Raw genomic sequence first — 22,858 nt, 5'->3', positions numbered from 1 at the left:
ATTATGTAAATGTCATGATGGGTCAAGGGAAGGAAGCCCTTATGCAGAACACACACGGAGGAGGCAGGGAAAAAGTTCAAATGTTTATTAAAGTCCTGAACACGAGAGAATAAACAAGTTCAGAGAATGTTTCACTGAAGTCTTGACTGGGACAGGAGACTGTTGGTTAGCAGAGTTTATGAGAAGCTAAGCATCTAGCTTCAGGCTTAGCATGGCAGACCTTGATCTGAGCTTCCAGCTCACTGCAGAGAACAACAGGGAATATCCACATAGGATTCTTCAGGCTGATTCCACATATGAATCTTCAGGTAAACTCCACACAGAAGTCTTCAGGTTAAATCCACATAGGAATATTCAGGTTGGCTCACCAGGGCAGATTAGCAGGTTAAGCTCACCTAGAGCTTCAGGCTAGAGACAGGTTTCCAGTGAGGCAGCTCATCCAGAGCTTCAGACTAGCAACAGGTTTCCTGTGAGGCACAGACAAAGGAGAGATTAGAATCTGATCTCATACTAGAGACAACTAAGATTCAATCAGAAACAGAGGCTCAGGTAGCTAACCAAACTAAGATCAACACTGCGGCATGGAAGCAAGGTCTGGAAGGAGCTTATAAATGGGAGGTCTCCTGATGAGTAAATGAATAACAGGTGTGCTGGTAGATTCCAGCTCCAGAAGACCCACGCCGCACTCTGCTGGAGACAGAGGGTAATCTCCAGATCCCAACAGTAACTCCAGCCCTAAGGGAAAATAACAAAGAGCAGAAGAGGATCCTCGGCGCCCTCTGGTGGGCAAGCCTGAGGATCCTAACAGTAAAGATACTAACGTAACATTTAATTGTTAATATTACACATTTTAATTACATAACATTTACATTCACACAGATTAGTTTTTTTTTCAGTGTATAGGTGGGTAAAGTTCTTGCTCTTCTTATATCCTGAAGTGACGGCAGAAAAGTCAAGCCACTTTCCTCTAAAGTATCTGCTTTCATTTTTGGTGATTCTTCTGATTTAATTTGAAACGCCAAAGTGGCCTTTAAAAAAGCTGACTTTCAGTCTCCTTCTCTCAGTAACAAGCTTGCACGTGGAAGAGTGTCGCCTCCACAATGATATGGTTGTACTTAATTGTGTTACATTCACTTTGCTTTGGCAGTTAGCATGTCACTAGCCAGGCCTGATCAAGGTTATAATCCTTTGACTGTTATACATCTCTGCTTCCAGGTTGATTCCCATTGGTCGGCAGCTCAGGAAAATATTGCTCAGATAATAGATTTTTTTGTTGAAGCAAGTTAACCAAAAAAAGCCCATAAAATATTAATAATAATAATAATAATACATTTTATTTGTATTGCACTTTACATTTAAAAAAAATCTCAAAGTGCTACAAAATTCATAGTTAAAACAAAACCGTACAATAAAAACAGTATACATAGTTAAAATGAGACATTACAATAAAATAACATACGTAGTAAAAACAAAACAGTAAAATAACCATAAAACCACACAGATAAAATACTAACTAATGTTCAAAGGCTTTTTTAAATAAAAATGTCTTGAGGCCTTTCTTGAACGCCTCCACATTCTGTGGGACCCTAAGGGACTCTGGGAGGCCATTCCAGAGTTGTGGGGCAACTGCCTGGAAGGCCCTATCTCCCATCGTGCAGAGCTTGACTCTTGGCTGGTGCAGTCGGTGGGTGGAGGTGGTGGAGCGGAGGGTTCTGGAGGCGGTGTGAGGTGTGAGGGGTTCCTTGAGGTAAGCCGGGGCAGTTCCATGTATGCACTGGTGAGTGAGGAGGCAAAGTTTGTAATGTATTCTGTGTTGGATGGGCAGCCAATGAAGGGACCTGAGGACTGGAGTGATGTGTTCGTGTTTGCGCCTCCTCGTCAGGACCCGGGCAGCACAGTTCTGGATGTGCTGCAGCTTTTGTAGACTTTTGCCAGGGACCCCGACGAGGAGGGCATTACAGTAGTCCAATCTGGAGGAGACAAAGGCATGGATTAACTTTTCTGGGTCGGGTTGGGAAAGGGAGGGGCGGAGTTTGGCGATGTTTCTGAGGTGGAGGAAAGAGACCTTGCAGAGGTGATGTATGTGGGAGTCAAACGTGAGATGTGGATCCAATTTGACACCAAGGTTTGTAACAGATGGGGACAGAGGGATGTTTTGACCGAAGATAGGGATACTGTTTAGGGAGAAGGACTTGGTTTGGTGTGGGGTGCCAATGAGAATGGCTTCTGTTTTGCTGCTGTTGAGCTGTAGAAAGTTTTCAGCCATCCATGTCTTTATCTCCCCCAGGCAGCAGTGAAAAGCAGATGGCAGAACTGTGGGAGAAGTGGAGTCCATTTTTATGTACAACTGGGTGTCATCTGCATAACAATGAAAAGATACCTTGTGTTTTTTGATTATCTGACCGAGTGGGAGCATGTAGATGGTGAAAAGGGGCGGCCCAAGGACAGACCCTTGAGGCACTCCGCAGGTGACTGTATGGGGTGATGAATTGGACTGTCCTATGGCAACAAATTCGGACCTTCCCGTGATATATGACTGGAACCAGTTGAGTGTGGTTCCAGAGAGTCCAACTGTGGACTGAAGACGATGGAGTAGGATGGTGTGGTCAACGGTATCAAAGGCAGATGATAAGTCCAATAAGAGGAGGAGTGATGGTGAGCCCTGGTCCGCAGTCATGAGTAGGTCATTCATGACGCGGACCAGGGCTGTCTCTGTGCTGTGTGCTGATCGGAAACCGGACTGAAATTTTTCATATAGTTTATGGGTGTGAAGATGACTGTGGAGTTGAGTTGCTACAACTTTTTCCAGAACTTTGGATAGGAATGGCAGGTTTGAAATGGGTCTGTAGTGGGCCAGGATTTCAGGGTCGAGTGAGGGCTTTTTCAGATGGGGGCGAATGACTGCAGTTTTGAGAGCTGGAGGAACCTGACCGGAGTGTAATGACTGGTTAATTATTGCTGTGATTAATGGACTGATGGCTGTGATGTGATTTTTTAGTAGTGCAGTGGGGAGAGGGTCCAACACGCAGGTGGATGGCCTCATGCTTTTTAAGATCTTCTCCACCTCTGTCTGCGTGACGTCTGAGAAAACTGAGAAAGTATTGTGTTGGGTTGAGGGAGTGCCGTCAGCGGGTGATGGTGATGGGGCTGTAACAGGGAAGGCTGACCGGATTGATGCTACCTTTGTTTTGAAGAAGTCCATAAATCTGTTACACTGACTAGTACTATTATCGACATGTGCATGTGTGGGAGGTTTGAGCAGAAAATTTATTGTTTAGAATAGTTGTTTTGGGTTTCCAGTGCTGTTTGAGATTTTTTGTGAGAAATATTGGGATCTCGCTGTGGTGAGTGCTCTGACATATGATGTTCGATGTTCACGGTATTAAGTGGTAAAAAACTGTACTTTTAAAAAGGTGGATACCCAGCTGAATGTTGGACAGGGTTTAGATAAATGCTTTTAAATCCACAGGAAATCAAAAAGTTATAAGCCTCGATAATAAGTGAATTTTCATTTTTCTTTTGTTTTATTTTTCATTCCTTCTAAAAAAAAGCTGAATTAGCAGAAATGCTTCTTGTTGAATCACTGATAAATAAATTTAAAATATTCCAAGGTTGAAATCTGGTGAAAGGAGTAATTGTGTCTTCGCCAGATGTCCTGTTCAATTTCAGGCTTGGATAATGTCCCGTGACTCTACAGCTTTTAATGACAATGTGAGCTGAAATCTGAGAACTGCTGAATTTCAAACAAACCCAAAGATTCTTGCAACTGTTCCCCATCTTCCTTACTCATCCTGGCATCTATCTGATGGCATCAGGCTCCTCCTTTGAACAAAACCTTGAGACAAATGCAGATTGCTAGCTGTTTCCATGGATACCGAGGGGCTGCTGTAAAGACTGCCGTAAAATCTTTTCACTCACGCCATTGTGCTGAGGAACAATAGTCCTCAGACCCACACCCCATTCTGTCTGCTGTCCTTCGCCACAATCCACGCCAGCCGGGCCCCTCCAGGGTCAGCTGACAGAGGCTCATTGAAGCAGAAACTTATTCACAGAAGCTTGCTGTCTTCAGCGGTTGAGTTTTTTCAGGTTTATCAGCAGGGAATGTACTTACAGGTCATACAGTAATAATATAGTAATGGCTTTAAGTAGTTCATGATTGCACAGTAAGGTATATCAGCCTGGTAGTTAATCTACTGATCAATTTGTGTTTCATTTATTTGTGTTTGTTGATACTTGCAAGGATCATTGTTTATAGTTTTTATAATTCAGGGTTTGGGATGCAGCTTATTATATTATGGCTTTGTCAATATTTATTGGGTTCATGAATATATTTCACATCTTATATTAACGATTCATTTGTATACAGGTTATTTTGTGATCCACTTTCATACTTATGTTGTAACTTTCTGAAAAGGAAGTGGAAAAAGTACTTTAAAGAAGTGTAAGTTCATTCCTGTCAGGATTTGGTTGAGGTTTGAGGACCCAAAGCAGAGGCAGGGAGGCAGGGGTGCGTTCCTTGATGATTTAATGAAGTGAAAACAAACAGCTGAGGCAGGAATCAAAAAATCAAACATGATAAAAAAATCCAAACAAAACAGAAACCATGGAGAGTTCAGGGGGAAACCTATCATAAGGAGGAAGACTCAGAGAGACGGAAGTTAGACGAGGAACCAGCAATGAAGAACTGCACAGAGAGAGTATTTATGGGAGACTGAAACAAAGAGAGGACTAACGAGCAGATTGGGAGCAGGTGTGAACAGAGCAGAACAGGAAAGGAGCTAGGGGAAAAAGAAGAACACAAGAGGGCAGCAGAAGGCAAAAAAATAAAAACCGGAAAACTGAAAACAACCAGAAAACAGAACAAAATAAGAATTAAACCACTTAAACTAGAAAACATGGAGCAAAGTAAAACTGAATACTCAAAAGAAAACATAACAGAACCAAAACTGTGACCATTCCATTCTATTGGAGAAAATAGACAGTTCTTTGAAACTATTTACCTTCTTACATTTTTTTTTTCTGTTTTCATGCTTAAATGTATAATCAAAAATGTAATTTAACACAAGAACAACTTGAATTTAATTCAATAAGCTAATTCAGATCATTTATATGATATTTCTTTCTCCCTAAACATAATTACTGGTTTTCCATCAAGCATTTGCAATTACTACAAATGTGCCTGTCGTATCTCTTTGGAGAAGATCTAGTTCTAAGCTAAAGCGTGGCTGGGCTATGCAGTAGGACAATTATCCAAATAGCAACAGGAACTATGTCCTAATAGCTCTATGAATAGCCTAGACAAAGTCTAGAGTTCACCTCTTCATTGTGGCTCATTAAGCCCTGAGGGTCTTATGAACAAATTCTGCCTGAAATTACATATACAGTATCAATTAAAGCGATTACAGCTGCCAAACTATAAATTGGAAATACTATTGTTTTTATTTGTTTATTTGAAAGGTACTGAGGAATATTTTTCAGGTGGAACCACTATTTTAAATAGAAAAAAAATAAAAAAATCTGGATTGAACATTTTTATGACTCTTGTCTGATCTGGAACTGGTTCTATTAGGAACGTGTACACTATTTAAAAGGCTATTTTGGGGGATTTTTTTTTCACAGGCTGCTTTAGCTGGCGGTACAACAATGGTGATTGGACATGTCCTTCCAGAGAGGAATGAGTCTTTGCTGGAAGCCTATGAGAAGTGTCGCAGCATGGCAGACCTGAAATCCTGCTGTGACTACTCTCTCCATGTAGGAGTTACATGGTGGGGACCCAAGGTACAAAACTCTTCCCTATACTAAAAATTACAATTGGACAAATGCATTAAAAGGTTAAGCTTTAAAATTGTTTATTATTATTTTATTTAAAAAAAAAAAAAAAAAAAAACTTGTATCGTATTTTTTCTTGCTTTGCCCTGTTTCAGCTGCAAACTTTAATTTACTTTGTATAGATTTAATGTGGCACACAGACCGGTACAGAAACGACAACAAAAAATGCATATGGGCTCTCCAAAAAGACAGAGATTGACTTATTATGCAAAAAGGAATTACCAACAATTTTAGGCTGCAAGATCAGTCGCAGCACATGATATCTGATTTTAGGTAAATATTTTTATTACACAGTAATGCAAGAATTATTATTATGACTGCTGGTTTGTCACATAAAATCCTGAAAAAGTGTAAAAAGGTTTGTGGTTGTAATGTGAAAAAACAAGAAAAGGTATGAATACATTTCAAGGATCTCATTTTCTCTTTTTTTGGTAGGATTTTATTTGATCTACAGTTTATTCATTGGCTTCTTATTAACAGGGTAAAATACAGAAATTTGCATAGTTTACAGAAACATTAATAACTGGAATACTTTTGTGTAACATGGCTTTTACAGCATGACTATTTCCCGTCTACAGGTGCGAGATGAGATGGAGAAGCTTGTCAGAGAGAAAGGAGTGAACTCTTTCCAGATGTTCATGGCCTACAAGGAGTCGTTCATGCTGAGGGACAGCGAGCTCTTCCAGGCTTTGCAGCACTGTAAGGACATCGGGGCCATTGCAAGGGTCCATGCTGAGAATGGGGAGCTGGTGGCAGAGGTTAGGAGAAACCCATGTATAGCTGCTCCCAACTTTTTCTAACTGGTTGATGAAAGTGCAATTATCCAACTGATGGTTCCAAACGTTTATTACAGGATTTTCCGTCATACAAACGCCCAAGACCACCGTGAACACTGCAAAATACACGGTGGAAAATATTCATCAGTGAAACCGTCATATTCCCTTATATGAATTATCAACTGAAACTTATTCAACAAAATATAAATTCTCTCAATTGTCCATACCGTATGCCCCTCCAACCAGAAGGTTAGGAGTTGCTAGAAGTCCTTACACGTCCATTTCTTCTATATTTCAGTTCTTTGCCTTTACTCTTGCACACGCCGACCGAGCATAAAACAAAACTCAGAATTTTCCATCCAAGGCATCACGTGATCAAGTGATAACCTAACCAGTGACGTCTCCATCTGACATTATTACAATATTTCCCAAAGTATGTACATATTAATCAAAAAACACAAAAATATGAACTGGATATTAAAAGTAAAACATATTCATATTCACAAAAACAAGAAATAAATTCACACAGAAAAATGCTTGTGTAACTGCGTTCGCTACACTGCCACCAAAATTACAAAAGGTTTACTTTCACCATATTCAAAGAAATAAAACTTGTAATTTTCCAATAACTCCAAACTTAACCTTTACCCATACTTTCGATCAATACTTGTTATATTAGGTGATGGGCTCTTTCAATTTTCATGTTAATGCTGAGCTATTTTGAATAATGTTCAACTAACACAACTAATTTCTGCACTGGACGCTCAAGAAATGAAGGTTGTGTTAAGCGCTCACCTTTTGGTCCTAACTTACTTTGGCCTACTTGTATTTTCACCTTTCGCACGAGACCATCATCATCTTCCTCTGCCTCAACTACTCTAGCTAGTGGCCATTCATTTCTGGGAGTATTTTCATCTTTAACAATGACTACATCTCCAACCTGCACGTTTCGTCTGGTTGTATGCCACTGCTGACGAAGATTGATGTTGGTTAGGTATTCTCGGCGCCACCGGTTCCAAAACTGTTCTGAGAGATACTGCACTTTACGTCATCTTTTTCTTGCGTACAGATCTTCTTGAACAAACTTTCCTGGAGGTGGAAGGGGTGTCATAGTTTTCATCGTAAGCAAGTGATGGGGTGTCAAGGGTTCAGCACTTTTGGGATCAGAGAGGGTGTTTGTTGTCAGTGGTCGACTGTTGACTATGGACATGGCCTCGTAGAAGAACGTTCTTAGTGAAGAGTTATCCAGTCGTCCTTTAGCCTGAGCAAGGACAGAGCTCATCACGCTTCTGGTCGTCCGAATCTGACGCTCCCATATGCCTCCCATGTGACTGGCTTCGGGAACATTCATCAGAAAGTCACATTCCTTTCTTGCGAGATAGGTCGCGATCCTTTCCTTGTCAAGTTCCATCAAGCACTTTCCCAATTCATTCTTTGCTCCTATGAAATTCGTACCTTGGTCAGATCTGATTTGTCTGACTGTTCCTCTTATTGCAATGAAGCATCTTAATGCATTTAGAAATGCATCGGTTGTCAGGTCCTCGAGCATCTCGATATGAATGGCTCTAGAGCTTAGGCATGTTAACAACAGTCCATATCTCTTGTACTCCTTTCTGCCCTGCTTTGTGTAAAAAGGGCCAAAACAGTCGATGCCTGTATACGAGAAAGGAGGAGATGGCTCTATTCGATCAACAGGCAAGTCAGCCATACGCTGTTCTTCAGTTCGACCCCGCACCCTTCTACATGTCACGCAATTCCTGATGTGCTTGGCAACAACCTTACTAGCACCCATTATCCAGTAGCCGTTCGCTCTGAGATCGTTCAGTGTTTGCCCTCTGCCTTGGTGCTGTGTTCTTTTATGGCAATGGTCAAGTATCAGGTGCGTTACCACGCCTTCTTTAGGGAGTATTACAGGATGTTTGAAGTCTAGCGACGCTGATGACCTTCTTAACCTGCCTCCAACTCTGAGCACTCCATCCTCAAGAAACGGGTCGAGCTCATACATTTTGTGAGTTTTCCTGAGTTTCTGTGATTGGCTGAACAGTTTCAGCTCTTCTCCAAATGCTTCCTGTTGTGCCGCCTTGATCAGCACGAGAGCCGCTTTCTTTCGCTCTTCTACAGTAACAGGCCCAGATTTGTCTCTATGAGCCAGCCTCTGAATGCGAGCAATAACGTTAAGGCATGTGACCCAGTCTGAAAACCTTGCTAACCTTTTCAGGAGGTCATCTTCTTGCACAACATCTGTTTTCAGGACTTTGACCTCTGGGTCACCTATGAGAAGCTCTGGGGTTGTTGGGTTGGTCACAATTTTCTTTTCCCACAAGAACTTGGGTCCTCTTAGCCAATCTGAGGCCATTAGATCTGCTACCTTGAGTCCTCTAGATGCATGATCTGCCATGTTTTGACTTGTTTCAATGTAAAACCATTGATTGGGGTCAGTAGCGTCTCTGATCTTTTGGATCCGATTCGCAACAAAAACGTGAAAACGCCGGGCCTCATTCTTAATGTACCCCAGTACCACTTGTGAATCTGTCCAAAAGTACTCAGCATCGATTTTCAAGTCTAGCTCTTCTCTGAGGAGCTTGCTTACGGCTGCAGAAACTGTGGCAGCGGTGAGCTCTAGACGTGGGATACTGACAATCTTCATGGGTGCTACCCTAGCCTTGGCCATAACTAAAGTACAATGTACTTGTTCTTCAGCCACGATCCTGATATAAGAGCACTGCCCATAGCCGTCATTACTGGCATCAGAAAAGTGATGCAGCTCAATATTCAGGATCGTGCCAAGATTGTTGGGAATAAAGCACCTTGGTATTTGAGTGGTTTGAAGATTCTTCAGATCATTGAGCCATGTCTCCCACTTTGGCTTTAGTTCTGTTGGTACAGGCTCATCCCAGCCTACACCTCGCTTGCACATTTCTTGCAAGATTCTTTTCCCAGTCAAGATGTAGGGGGCCAGAAATCCTAGCGGATCATATATGCTGGCGACTGTGGATAAGATGCCTCGTCGTGTGGCTGTTCTTTCTTGTTGGACCACATTGAATGAGAAGACATCCATTTCGACGTTCCACTTCACTCCTAGCACTCTCTGAGCTGGTAGCTCTGTATAGTTCAGGTCCACGTCCTTGACTTCTGGAGCACGCTCACTCTCTGGAATGCTCTCCAAGACCGCTCTATTATTGCAAACAAACTTGTGCAGTCGCAGCTGTCCCTTCTGACAGACTTTTCTTGCTTCATGGACAAGTTGCTTGGCCTTTTCAACGGTATCCAGACTGACAAGACCATCATCCACATAAAAGTTTCTACGGATGAAGCTTGCCGCCATGGGGTACTCATGCTCATACTTGGTGGCGAGGTATTTCATGCCGTAATTCGCGCATCCTGGTGATGATGCCGCTCCAAATATGTGCAACCTCATGCGGTATTCCTTGGCCTCACTCGTTGTTTTCCCATTTTCCCACCACAGGAACCTCATAAAATCTCGATCTTCTGGAGTAACATGGAAGCGATGGAACATTTTCTCCACGTCACAATTGATCGCAATGGGATACTGTCGGAACCGACACAGCACTCCAGTCAAGGCGTTTGTTAAATCAGGTCCCGTGAGCAGGTGGTCATTCAACGAGGTGCCTTCGTATTTGGCAGAGCAATCGAAGACAACTCTGATCTTCTCTGGCTTTCGCGGGTGGTACACCCCATGATGTGGGATGTACCAGGTGTTACCGTCTTTTGGTGTTGCATGGACTTCCTCTGCATCACCATCTTTGAAAACATTGATCATGAACTGTACATAGTCCTCCTTATATTTGGGATTTCTGTCCATCTTCCCTTTCAGATGTTTCAGCCTAACTGTGGCTAGATGCTTGTTGTTAGGAAGCTGGGGACGCTCTCTAAAAGGAAGAGGCATCTCCAGATGACCATTGTCATTGTGATGAATTCCCTCATTCAGAATTTGTAGAAACTGAATGTCTTCTTGAGAGATTGTTCCATCTGTAGGATTTGTATCCTGAAAATCTCTCTCCAGAGCCTTAATTGCACATGCAGGTGTAATAGGTGGAATTTCCTTTACAGAGATGCGATAGCAGAGTCCAGCATTTGTTCCTCCACCAGTAGTAGGCATTTTGGCACCAACTACGCTCCACCCGAGGTCTGTTTTCACTGCATAAGGCTCATGTTCAGCTCCAGTAACGACTTCTTTCGGTTTTAGAGCTCTTACACAGTCGTAGCCTATTAGCAGTCCAGCAGGACAGTCTAGCAAATCTGGCATCTTGTCAGCTATGCTAAGCAAGTGTGTCCATCCCTTGGCTGTTTCCCGAGTTGGAATGCTGGTCTTCTCCAACGGGATATCTTCTCGAGTGTAAGCTGGAGGTAGTTCTATGCATTCTTCGGAACTGTATCCTCTGACCTTTAACCCACTGGCTCTGTGACAATTCACAATTGACCTGTCAATCATAGTTGACAACTTGAGTTTAACTGGCTCAGTGTGTACTTTCAGTTTTTCGCACACATCTTCAGTGACAAATGTATTGCTACTTTGTGTATCTAACAGAGCATACACTAAGATCTCTGGGCTAGTCTTGACAGAACTAGACAGCCACACCGGGACTATCATTGAAGTGCGGTCAGCATTGGTCATGTTCATACTACATGAAGCAGTAGAAGTACTGTCTCTTTGTTGGCTTACTTCAGGCTTTACCTCTTGAGCCGGTTCATCATGAAGTGGAGTTGGATGGCCTTTTCTACAAACATTGCATGTAGCCCTTTTCCGACAATCTTTTGCAACATGGCCAACTCTCAAGCAGGCGAAACACATATTGTTGGTTTTGACGAATGCTTTCTTCTCCTCAAGAGTCAGAGCAGCAAACTTTTCACATTTGTAAATGAAGTGGTTTTCTTGACAGCATATGCATTTTATTTGCTTCTTAATTTGAGCAGCAGATGAATTGACTGTCGAGCCTGCTGATTCACCTGAATCTTTAGCTGTGTGACCTTTTCCTTGAGCAACCTTTGTTGTTGTCACTAGGGTTCTGGCTTTGATGCGTTTCACTTCAGTGGCTGGTTTCTCATCTGCCCTCTTCAAAGCATGAAGCGAGGAAACCGGGTTGCAGGCAATGCGGGCCTCCTCGGCTAAGAAGTTTGAGAACGCTTCAAAACTTGGGTATGGCTTGCCATCATCCAATTCCTTGGTGACTAGTCGATTCCATCGAGCTGTTGCCCAGTCAGGAAGTTTCTGGAGTAGCTTTTGATTCTCCTCACAATCGTCCAGAACTTTAAGACCTGATATGTGAGGCATTGCATTTTTGCATGACACAAGAAAATCACTGAACTCTCTTAATTTCAGTGGCTCTTTTGGTCCTATCTTGGGCCAGCTACTAAGTTTACCCCTAAAGGCTCTTTGCACTATGAATGGATGGCCATAGCGCTTGTTCAGTGCATCCCAGGCTTGCGTATATGCTTCTTCATCGCTTCGGTAAAAAGTTCCTTCCAACACAGACAGTGCATCTCCGCTAATGTATTTTCTGAGATAAAACAGTCTATGTGCTGGGCTTGTACAGGTAGTCTCTATCAAGGCTTTAAAGCTGGTTCTCCATTCAGTGAATTTGAGAGGATCCCCACTAAACACGGATGGCTCAGGTGCTGGAAGTCTTGTCATCATAAGAGATTCTTTGAAAGCTTGAACTAGTGTCACGTCATTCACTTTTTGCTCTGACTGTTTTTCAGAACAAGGAGGGACTGGTGTGTCATGAAGAGTCTGAGCATATTGAGCTATGTTATGCTGAGTTTGGAACTGACTTGGAGACAGAGTTATGTTTTTCTTTTCTCCTTGGGGCTGACTTGGAGGCAAAATTATTTCTTGCTTCTCTCCTGTTTCAGCGTTCATTTTCATTTCCACCTCTTCATACACATCAAATTCAGCTTGCATAGCTTCCAGATCCCTTTGGTGTTCCAGCATTTTCAACTTCTCTTGCTGAGCAAACACTTCCTTTCTTTGTGCAGCTATTTCACTCTCTCTGTTTATTTCAGCACGTTTTGATGCTAAGCGTGCTGCTACTTCTGCTTTCTTTAATGACACTTGACTTCCTGCCACACTATGTGTGCCAGCTCTTGATACAGTGGACCCGTATATCGATTTCGCATCATCTCTCTGAAGTAATTTAGCGAGTGCTTCCTTCACTGCGACAGCATCAAACTCTTTGCCTGCATCTGAGCAGCGCATTTTTAACAGTGCAACTACTTCTTTGGTTACTGAGGTGCAGCTATCCATTCGCCGTCTTATGTCTTGGCTTGGTGTGGTCAATGCACGTAAGCTTTCGTACTCCTGTTTTAAGTGTGACTCATATTCTTCCAAAGTAGCAGTCATACTTTCAAGATGCTCTTTGTCACATTCTTCTTTGAGTTTGCTCCTAATGTACTGAACCTCACCTTTAAAGCTTACATAAGTTAACATAAACTTTCTTTCCTTTTTTGCACTCTCTTCTTTTGCATACTCAAGCCACTTTTCAGTTGGTTTTCTTTCTCTTTCTGATCGCCTGAGTTGTTCAGGTTCAGAAGCTGGTGAAGCTGGTTCCTGGCTCTCTATGCTATGTGCTTGCAGAGTGCTGTTAATTTCAGCAATGCGTTCGGTCATTTGGTCTCTTAATGATTCATCTGTTTCAGTTTCCAACTTGGTTTCTAAGTTTATTTTTTCTTCTTCAAGAGCCTGAATTACTCCCTCAAGTACAAGAGCTCTCTCTCTGCCTTTATCCATTTTCTGAATTATTTTGAAATAACACCAAGTAAAGTAGTAACTACAATCTTAAACCTTAGCAAAACCTATGCTGCAAGTAATCCTCAGTATTAATTTCAAACATCAATCCTACACATGTTAAACCAAACAAAAATCCAAAGTAGAAATGCCAACATCACTTATTAACACAGGCCAGAAATATTCACACAAATATGCACAAAATGGCCTTTTACTCTTAAATTCAAATATTTACAAGTTATAATGTCCTTTTCTTATCAACTGAAAAAACCTGGAATCCTAGGGCTGGTGTTAGGCTGCTACTCACGACCACAGCGCGCTGCTGCTCTCTTGTGGTGACTTGTGGAAACGACACAGTCCTTATCCTGCTCGCAAGCCGACACCCCGCCCTGCAAGGAAATGCAATCGTAACGTCCCCGCAGAGGTGGAAAGACGAGCCGCAGCCCTCCCCAGCCGCAGGCGAGCTGTCACCCCGAGCCGCCGACTAGTTATCTTCAAGCTGCGGCGGTCTTTTCTTCTTCTCCCCCGTCCATCTCGGCATGGCTGGCGAGAAGTTCACAGCTTGCATTCACTGCGCGGCATCCCTCGATGTTCTCGGGCCACGGGCTGCGCTGCACACGGTGCACGTGTTCACTATAGCTGCTCCCAACTTTTTCTAACTGGTTGATGAAAGTGCAATTATCCAACTGATGGTTCCAAACGTTTATTACAGGATTTTCCGTCATACAAACGCCCAAGACCACCGTGAACACTGCAAAATACACGGTGGAAAATATTCATCAGTGAAACCGTCATATTCCCTTATATGAATTATCAACTGAAACTTATTCAACAAAATATAAATTCTCTCAATTGTCCATACCGTATGCCCCTCCAACCAGAAGGTTAGGAGTTGCTAGAAGTCCTTACACGTCCATTTCTTCTATATTTCAGTTCTTTGCCTTTACTCTTGCACACGCCGACCGAGCATAAAACAAAACTCAGAATTTTCCATCCAAGGCATCACGTGATCAAGTGATAACCTAACCAGTGACGTCTCCATCTGACATTATTACAATATTTCCCAAAGTATGTACATATTAATCAAAAAACACAAAAATATGAACTGGATATTAAAAGTAAAACATATTCATATTCACAAAAACAAGAAATAAATTCACACAGAAAAATGCTTGTGTAACTGCGTTCGCTACACCATGTGTCGGGTGCAAAAACCGTAGTTAAACATGGAGAATTTTTGACAGTTAAATCTAGCAAGATGCCACTTTTCTGATACAGTATTTTGAAATAGTTTATCAATAAAAGAGATGCTTTGTTTCCTTGCCTCCTCAGGGTGCAAAAGAAGCTTTAGACCTTGGCATCAGTGGCCCTGAGGGTATTGAAATCAGTCGGCCTGAAGAGGTATGAAGCTGTTTTTAAACCCTAATAAAATAACCTTTTATTCCTCTACTCTGGTCTGCAGTACAAGTATTTTTTTCTAAATACACTCTCTACCTTGCAGAAGTATTTATACCTCCTAATATTTTTCCACTTCTGTCTGCAGCCTGTGGCTCCAAAGCCATATTTTATATTTTTGCTCGTTCTGCCCCTTAGTCGAGAATAAATTAAGCTCTGTTTGTTATATCTTCTTGGAATTCCACAGCAGATTAACACTAATAATGAAAAAGATACACATTATGTATATGCATTTAGGCCCAAAATTATTCATCCCCCTGGCGGTTATGAATATAAAAAAAATATGTTTATACCAAATGGAAAAAGAAGTATCATTTATTTTCTTCAGATTCTCAAGCTGGCACTAAGTCAGAAGAAAAACCCTGGTGAAATTATACGACGGTTTGAATGGGTTTTCCCTTCATTTACATAAAATTATGTTTTTATCTTTTATTTGTTAGTTTTCAGATTTTCTGAAACCATAATAGAAATAACATTATGACTCTTTAATTTAGCCTTGAAAACAGTTCCTTAGAATCATCTTTCTAGTTTTAATGTCTTTTTTGATGCTTTAGATCACTTTTGTTTTGCATAAAAGTCCTGCTTCCTACACAGTTTTTAGTTCTTTCACACATAGGTCAAAGAAGACAGTACTCATAGTGAAAAACGATAGCAGTATCATGCTGTGGGAATAGGTACTGTTTTATGTCCTTTGAATAAAAGGTTATTATGTTTGCAAATAAATCTAAAGGATTGCAACATAATAATTTCTGACTGTCCCTGGGTTGTTTCCAGCTGGAAGCAGAAGCGACACACAGGGCAATTACAATCGCAAACAGGGTAAGGAAAATGTCAGCATTATCCTAATAATCACAAATAAATGATAAACTTAACAGCCTCCAGATGGGATGGCTGTAATTGATATAAAATATATATTTATACTCGTTCTGTTTTAGGCCCACTGCCCAATCTATCTTGTCAATGTGTCCAGCATGTCTGCAGGAGATGTGGTGGCTTCAGCTAAAATGCAAGGTGAATCTGACTTACTTTAAATAGCACGAACCCAGGAATCATCCTTTTAGAATGTGATTGTTTCCCTGCTTTTCCTTTTACCGGCTTTCATTTGGTGTGGTCACAGGTAAGGTTGTTCACGGAGAGACAACCACAGCCCATGCTGTCCTCAACGGCATGCAGTACTATCACCAGGACTGGTCCCACGCAGCTGCCCATGTCACTGTGCCTCCTCTCCGCCTGGACCCCATTACTCCAAACGTCCTTATGAGTCTGCTGGGAAAGTGAGGAAACTCTGAAAAAATCTCTCATTAACAATAACTGATGTCAGTGCTTCTGGCTTGTTGAACGTCGTGGTGAAATAATGTGACCTAACATGGCTTTCTGCTTTCTGCCCAGTGATACTCTCAATGTCCTGGCGTCCGATCACCGTCCATTCACAGTGAAACAGAGAGCAATGGGCAAGGATGATTTCACAAAGATTCCTCACGGCCTTCCAGGCATTCAGGACCGTATGAGCGTCATCTGGGAGAGAGGAGTGGTATGTGTAGCTCTTTTGTTTGGCAGCCAGAGAGCTTCCAGAAATAGGACATATAACCCAGAAATACAAACTACTTGTAAAAGCCTACCCTCCAATTATTTTTCCTTAAAGAAAATGTTTCCTTTCTTCAGCCTTTTTGTGTTGTTTAAATAATACAGATCAGATAAATCTAAATCAACATAGCCCTATGGGAAAATATTACTGACTGCCTTAATAAATCATGAAGTTAGTCTTACTTTTGGTTCAGTTTCACAAGCTAGGAAACCACAGTACCATGTATGGTTCCTAGTCCTGCGGATGGAAGATTTCCTTTTGGGTCTGAACCCGACATAGTAGCATTGGAAGACCTAGAGATTGCCTGAATCTATAGGTCTCTTCATAGCTTCTCTATTAAATTCAACTTCAAATGATTTATATAACTTTGATCAATTCAGTTTATTTATATAGCGCCAATTCACAACACATTTATTCTCAAGACAGTTTAGAGAGACAAATACATCAGATCATACAGTCAGGTTGGTTCAAAGTTTTGTATCTAAAGTCATTGACTTGACAGCAATCCCTCACACTAAAGATGCATGCAGAGACATTAGAGAGAAAAACTCACTTTTAGAAGGAAAATACCTTAAAGTAATAGTACACCCAAAACATGATTAGCCTTCATTTTCTACTCACCCCCATGCTGAACAACACTCTGGAGTACTTTTTTGATATCTCAAATGCATCTGGAGATCTGGGAGGCTTGTTGCTGTCTGCTGACATTCAAATAATGGAGGTCTATGGCGCCCGAGGCAGAAAGGTCCATAAAAGTCCACAAAAAACGTGTCAATATTCCTCCACACTGCTCGTCCAATGTATTCCAAGTGTCCTGAGTGGGTAGCGTCCATAATTTACTCGAAACGAAGTCATTTAGAATGTTTTTAGAGCATAAACAGTAGTGTATAGGATTTCCTAAAAGCGCGTTCACGAGTCTATGGAAACCGCGGCAGACCAAACCAGACGAAAGTGCGCATTCAGCGTCTGCTCTGCCGATAATGCAAGCGTAGAAGAAGAAATGTGCAGTTTACCTGTGCAAAGAAAGAAACAACGAAAGAAAAATGTCTGAGGACTTCAGTGTTGAGGAAGAGCATGAGTTCTTTGCCGAGCTGAATGCGCACTTTCGTCTGGTTTGGTCTGCCGCGGTTTCCGTAGACTCACGTTTGAGGGGGTCTTGTCAATCCTTGAATCCAGTCTGTGTGGGTTAATCCAGAGAACAGTGAACATGTTGGAGAGCGGACAGGTAGACAAACGTTGGACCCAGAGGAGTAATGGAGCAGACTGTCACTCGGATTTCCGATGAGCACTTGAACGGATCATGTGGAGGTTTTCCCCTGCTCAGTGTGAACTCAGCTTTTCCTTCCAGGAGGGAGAAGGACCAGGTATCCGGTTTAACAGGAAGTCTTCCTGCCGAAGAACAAAGACAAAAGAACATTAGTCACAGTGAAACAAAGCTTAGATAGACTCTGCTAATCTCAGCTTGGCTAGAGTACCCAAAACTGGCACACAATCTGGCGTCGAGGTAGTAACAGCCCACTGCTCAAAAACTCCTCCAGATAATGGTCCAATCAGCCGCAGGCACCTCCTGGTGGTGGAAAAGGAAACACACAAACAGGCCACACAAACTGGACTCCTAACAGTAAAAGCTGAGCCCATAGCTATGTCTAAGAGAGAAACAGGGCTTGACACTGAAAAACAGGCCCAATGCTATTATCTTCAATCTAAGGTGATGGCAGCAGAGCCTGGCTGATATTTCTCTCCAGGATAGGTTTGCAGCCAAACGGGAACAGACCAGATAAAGGTATTACAACTAGAAATAGTTAGAGGTTGAACTACCAAAATACTACCAAATACTGAGTAATAGAAGTATAGAAATAAAAGGAAACAGAATGATGCAAAATGGTCCCTTTGTCCTCCAGCACTCTATAGCAGCATAACCTTCGAGGTGGATAGAGATAACCTGAGCCACTATATAAGCTATGTCAAAAAAGAAAGTTTTAAGCCTAAAGTCCAGGTCACATTGATTGTTTATGACTTTTTAATCTCTGATTCTGATTTCTTTCCATGTCACACTGACAGCGTACAGAAAGACTCTGTCTAGGCACAGGAAGCAGATCCCAATCTGTACGGATTTTTTTCACTTCTGTCTTTGTCCCCAAAAAATTGGAACATTGTCCCACATTTGACTTGGAAAGACTATCAAAAGTTATAAATAGAAAAAGGTCACTGATACAAAGCAAAGCCCCACTTCATGACAAGACTGCTATGCAGTGTCTCAAACTAAAACAGGTAGATTTTAAGGCTTATATTAAAAAATATAATGGAATCAAGGTTTTAAGAAAAGGGTTATGCAGCAATTAACTCTGTAGGAGGGTTTATATAAGTACTGGATAAGGCAGTGAAAGGTGATTGAGAACTTTCTGCAAAGTTGCCCCGACATTTTTTAATTTTTTCCCTAAAGAGGAGAGAGTTATAAGCTGCACTTACCTGCACCATTTGCCCCTCATGTTTTGTTTTTTTGTGAGGCTCAAAGAGGATCAATATTTTGCCCTATCTGGTGTGTTCATCCCAATTGACTTTCATTGAGCGCTAAATACCACAACCTCATCCAACACGATTTTCTGTCGGAATTAGATGCAAAATCGAAATGGGTGTCTTTAGGGCCTAATTTGATAGTAGGCATGGTGCCTCATGGCAAAAACTGGTTCTAACTTCCTGTTAAAAACAATCTTGTGGTAAAATGAAGAGAGTAACAAAGTCCTTTCTAAGATTATTCCAATATGAAAGAAGAGAACTTCATAAAATATCTTAAATAAATAGTAAGTTTAGAAAATTTCTTTTTGGAGAGCCCCTCCTCAAAATACCACCTTAACACAGTGAAGGGGTTTCAGTCTCTGCTGAGACTGGCTGCCCTCCTATCTCACGTAAAGCAGAAGACAACAAGTGCAAGATATTTCTTCTTTTATCTGCTAAAATTTTATTCTTTATTGTCTTTCGTGTCTATATTAAAATGTCTTAAGAGAGTGAGCGTTTCAAACCAGAAATAACTGAAATGTATGAAAAGACTGGAAAATATTGTGTGGATCAATGAGATTGTAATGATCTCAGAATGTAGGATCCAGTATTCAGACGAGACAGAGAGTGGGAAAGTTAAAAGCGTTTTTTTAATGAAAGTAACATAACGGAACAGAAGCACGGAACTGTGGATCTGCAGCGGCTGCGGGGGGAGGCGGGGCACAACCCATCACTGGCACTCTGGTTTAACAGTTCATCCCCTCGGGTGAGCAGGATCCAGCCAGTGGATTGCCAACGAGATACGGTGCAGAGCTGCCCAGAGTGTTCCCAATGCAGCAACCTCCGTGAAACAGGCAGAAGTCCGAGCCAGCTCAGGGAAACAGCTAAGTCAGTTCTAAGATCCAGGAGTCCTCAAAACGGCCAGGGGTTCCGATCCAAACAGGAAGAGACAGATCCAGGGTTCCAGAAATCCTACAGAGCGTTCAGGCAGGTTCAGGGTTCCATGAGTCCAGCAGAGAGCTCAGGCAGACACGCTCAGATGGAAACAGGCAGGCTCAGCAGTTGAGAGGCAGAAACATGACATGACACTAGGAAAACTGCGTAACTTTAAACTAGCTCCGTCCACTGAGCCAAAACAGGAACAAGGCCCGCTCAGAGGACAGGAGCCAGGGCACACCAAAACAAGATTAACAATCCTCTCTAAATACCGGCGTCCTAGAACCAAAAATAGAACTAAGGCATCAAAGTTAAACCAAAAATTACACACTCAAACATACAAACATCATACAGTGATCTGGCCCCGATAGCTGGGTTGAGCCGAATAAAAAGTAGCAGGAGCAGGTGGATAAGATGAATGATGATTAGTAACTGGGCAGAGTTAGGCAGGTGAGTGAACAATTAGATCAGCTATCAGGGCCACGATCATGACAGAGATAGAAGTGGTCTTTTAGAAGAAAATAACTTAGGAACTGTAAACCCAAATTACATGTGCAATACATTATTAGAAAGCTATCGCCCTCTAGTTTCCTGATATATAAATTAAAATTGGGCGACTAGAACACAGACCAACCTGCATCAGTTCAAACATGACTCAAAATAGTTTTTTTTTTATTCTCGGAAATGATAGGTCTTTTTTGAACGGCAGTAATAAAGACATTCTTGAGAAAAGGCAGGTTTTATTGTATTATATTTGTTCTACATCATGTCAACCACAAATGCAGAAAATTTCAGACCTCTAGCTATAACAGTTCCAGAGTTATGGGGTTTGGAACTTTTGGTATCAGCTTGCAGCTGCGCGCAATGGCTCCACCTGCTGGTGGGTTTTAAGAGGTTAAGGAACATGTCCAGCATCAGTCCATGACAATTAAGAAAAGAAGCAAAGCATAATCAAAACGCACAATAGCAAATCCACCTCTTACTGACCGCAAAAAAATAAATAAAAACTTTGAGGGGCTTTGTCAGATTTAAGTGGAAATTGTGCCTTTTATATATTTTTATTAATACATTTTCACATAGGGCCAAATTTTATTGGGTAGACTCATTCCTTTATCAAAATAAAAACATTCCTTAATGATGGTCCATTTATTCCTTGCTGAGTTTTGATTTATTTAATAATCTGAAAGAGTTGTCTAAAAACAGAGATCCATCTGTCACGGGGGAAAAAATGTTTATGAACCATATCAGATACAACTTTTTTCTTTCCTTATGTTTAAATCTTTATCTCTATAAACTTGATTTTTTTTTACTTACAGGTTGGTGGCAAAATGGATGAAAATCGTTTTGTTGCTGTCACAAGCTCTAATGCTGCTAAGATCTACAACCTGTACCCCCGGAAAGGCAGGATCATCCCTGGAGCAGATGCTGATGTGGTGGTCTGGGACCCTGAGGGATCTAAGTATGAAACTCTAGCCATGCATTTATTGACCAGTTTGTCTCCCTGCAGCTTTTATCTCCATTCTCAGAGGTCAATCAAGCTCTTGTCTGAGTGAACTCTGTTATCTCTGTTTTCATAACTGCCTGCAGGACCATTTCAGTGGATAATCAGTTCCAGGGAGGTGATGTAAACCTGTACGAAGGCCTCCGTTGTCGCGGTGTGCCCCTGGTCACCATTAGCCGTGGACGTCTGGTCTATGAAAATGGAATGTTCACATGTGCTGAAGGCTCTGGGAAGTTTTGCCCTTTGAGGACTTTCCCAGATTACCTTTACAAGAAGATGGTTCAAAGAGAAAAGGTGAAAAAGTGGCTACAAGTAGACTCAGGAACGCTAACTTCATACAGCATTGATGTCTGCTATGAATAACTGCTATTGGAGATTTGTGTTTTTGTTTTGTTTTTTGTCATGGTGACTTTTCTTTTCCTGATTTAACTTTTATATATTTTTTAATCCCCTTGTTCTACCAGAGCCAGGCGGTGAAAGCTGTTGAGCGGGAACCCTACAACGGTGACGTCGTTGCTGTGGTGAATTCAGGAAAGAGAGACACTGGCTCTTCAGATTTGGACACACCAACGCGCCCCTGCACCCGTCATGGGGGTGTGAGGGACCTCCATGAGTCTAGCTTCAGCCTTTCTGGTGAGGATTAGCCCTAACAAACCTCAGCAGCAGGAGTTTTAAATTGTGAAATATGAGAGCAAAAAGATGTATTTTAAGATATTTATGCATATTGGTACTTTTGAAGCATCTAACTAAGAATAACATAAAAAAAAATGACCCAATGAGGGCGCTGTAGTTACTAGTTTGGCTTTGAGGTAGGATTAGGAACCTGGAAATGGCTACATTAGTTTCAAAATCGTACTTTTTAAAAATAGAGAAACACAAATATGGGATTACCTTTATTCAGTGAGTTGAGAAAAAGGGACAGAAGCAAAAAAATACATGTTCATAAGAGCTACGGCAACCTTCCTCTAAACATGTGCTACGACTCCTAAATGCCTCACAGAACAACAACAACTCTTACTGATAGTAAATACTTTTTTTTTACTTCTAAAGGCAATAGGTTTCACAGATCTTCTTTTTTTTACCTGTATCTAAAATCATATTCATGGCACTTTTTTTTTTAATCATTCATAATTTACTTCTTCACAGTTACGCACATTTTGGTGTTGATATTTCACTTTGAACCCGATAAAATATATTTGTTTGTAGTTGAAGTTTGGAGAAAAAAACTTTTTCAAAATGTGTGTTGAGGACGTATCCTCATTAAAAATGAACAACTTTTTTCACAATTTACTCATAAAGCAATTGAATCATATCTAGTCCATTAAATGACTATACAGTTTGTTGCTAGTGTGTTAAAACCCAAAGACATCTACTTTGAATTAATATTAAATAAAATATTTAATATCAAATAAAAACTCCAACAAATATAGCTGAGTATCATCTGCATATAGTGTAATAGAAGTTTGAACATATGCAGCCAGTAGTTTCTGCATCTAATATTTTTGTTTTTTTTAAATAAATTTGTATAAAACACA

At 41.3% G+C, this 22,858-nt stretch overlaps 1 protein-coding gene across 2 annotated transcripts in view; it reads left to right on the top strand.

Annotated features, from left to right (window-relative positions):
- The window catches only part of dpysl5a (dihydropyrimidinase like 5a), a 33,537-nt gene that overhangs the window by 7,869 nt on the left and 2,810 nt on the right, over positions 1 to 22,858 (top strand). For both annotated transcript variants that reach the window (XM_038299532.1, XM_038299531.1), the window contains exons 3-12: positions 5,620 to 5,778; positions 6,408 to 6,587; positions 14,683 to 14,751; positions 15,580 to 15,624; positions 15,741 to 15,816; positions 15,923 to 16,079; positions 16,195 to 16,336; positions 21,139 to 21,281; positions 21,410 to 21,617; positions 21,788 to 21,956. In XM_038299532.1, coding sequence (XP_038155460.1) covers positions 5,620 to 5,778; positions 6,408 to 6,587; positions 14,683 to 14,751; positions 15,580 to 15,624; positions 15,741 to 15,816; positions 15,923 to 16,079; positions 16,195 to 16,336; positions 21,139 to 21,281; positions 21,410 to 21,617; positions 21,788 to 21,956 — 1,348 coding nt within the window. The remainder of the gene's footprint in view (positions 1 to 5,619; positions 5,779 to 6,407; positions 6,588 to 14,682; positions 14,752 to 15,579; positions 15,625 to 15,740; positions 15,817 to 15,922; positions 16,080 to 16,194; positions 16,337 to 21,138; positions 21,282 to 21,409; positions 21,618 to 21,787; positions 21,957 to 22,858) is intronic.

This window comes from Cyprinodon tularosa, unplaced genomic scaffold, assembly GCF_016077235.1.
Source record: "Cyprinodon tularosa strain WSP-4 unplaced genomic scaffold, ASM1607723v1 ctg430, whole genome shotgun sequence".
Taxonomy (NCBI): domain Eukaryota; kingdom Metazoa; phylum Chordata; class Actinopteri; order Cyprinodontiformes; family Cyprinodontidae; genus Cyprinodon; species Cyprinodon tularosa.
Note: the sequence above shows the minus strand (reverse complement) of the source record. Positions and strands in the feature narration are given on the sequence as shown.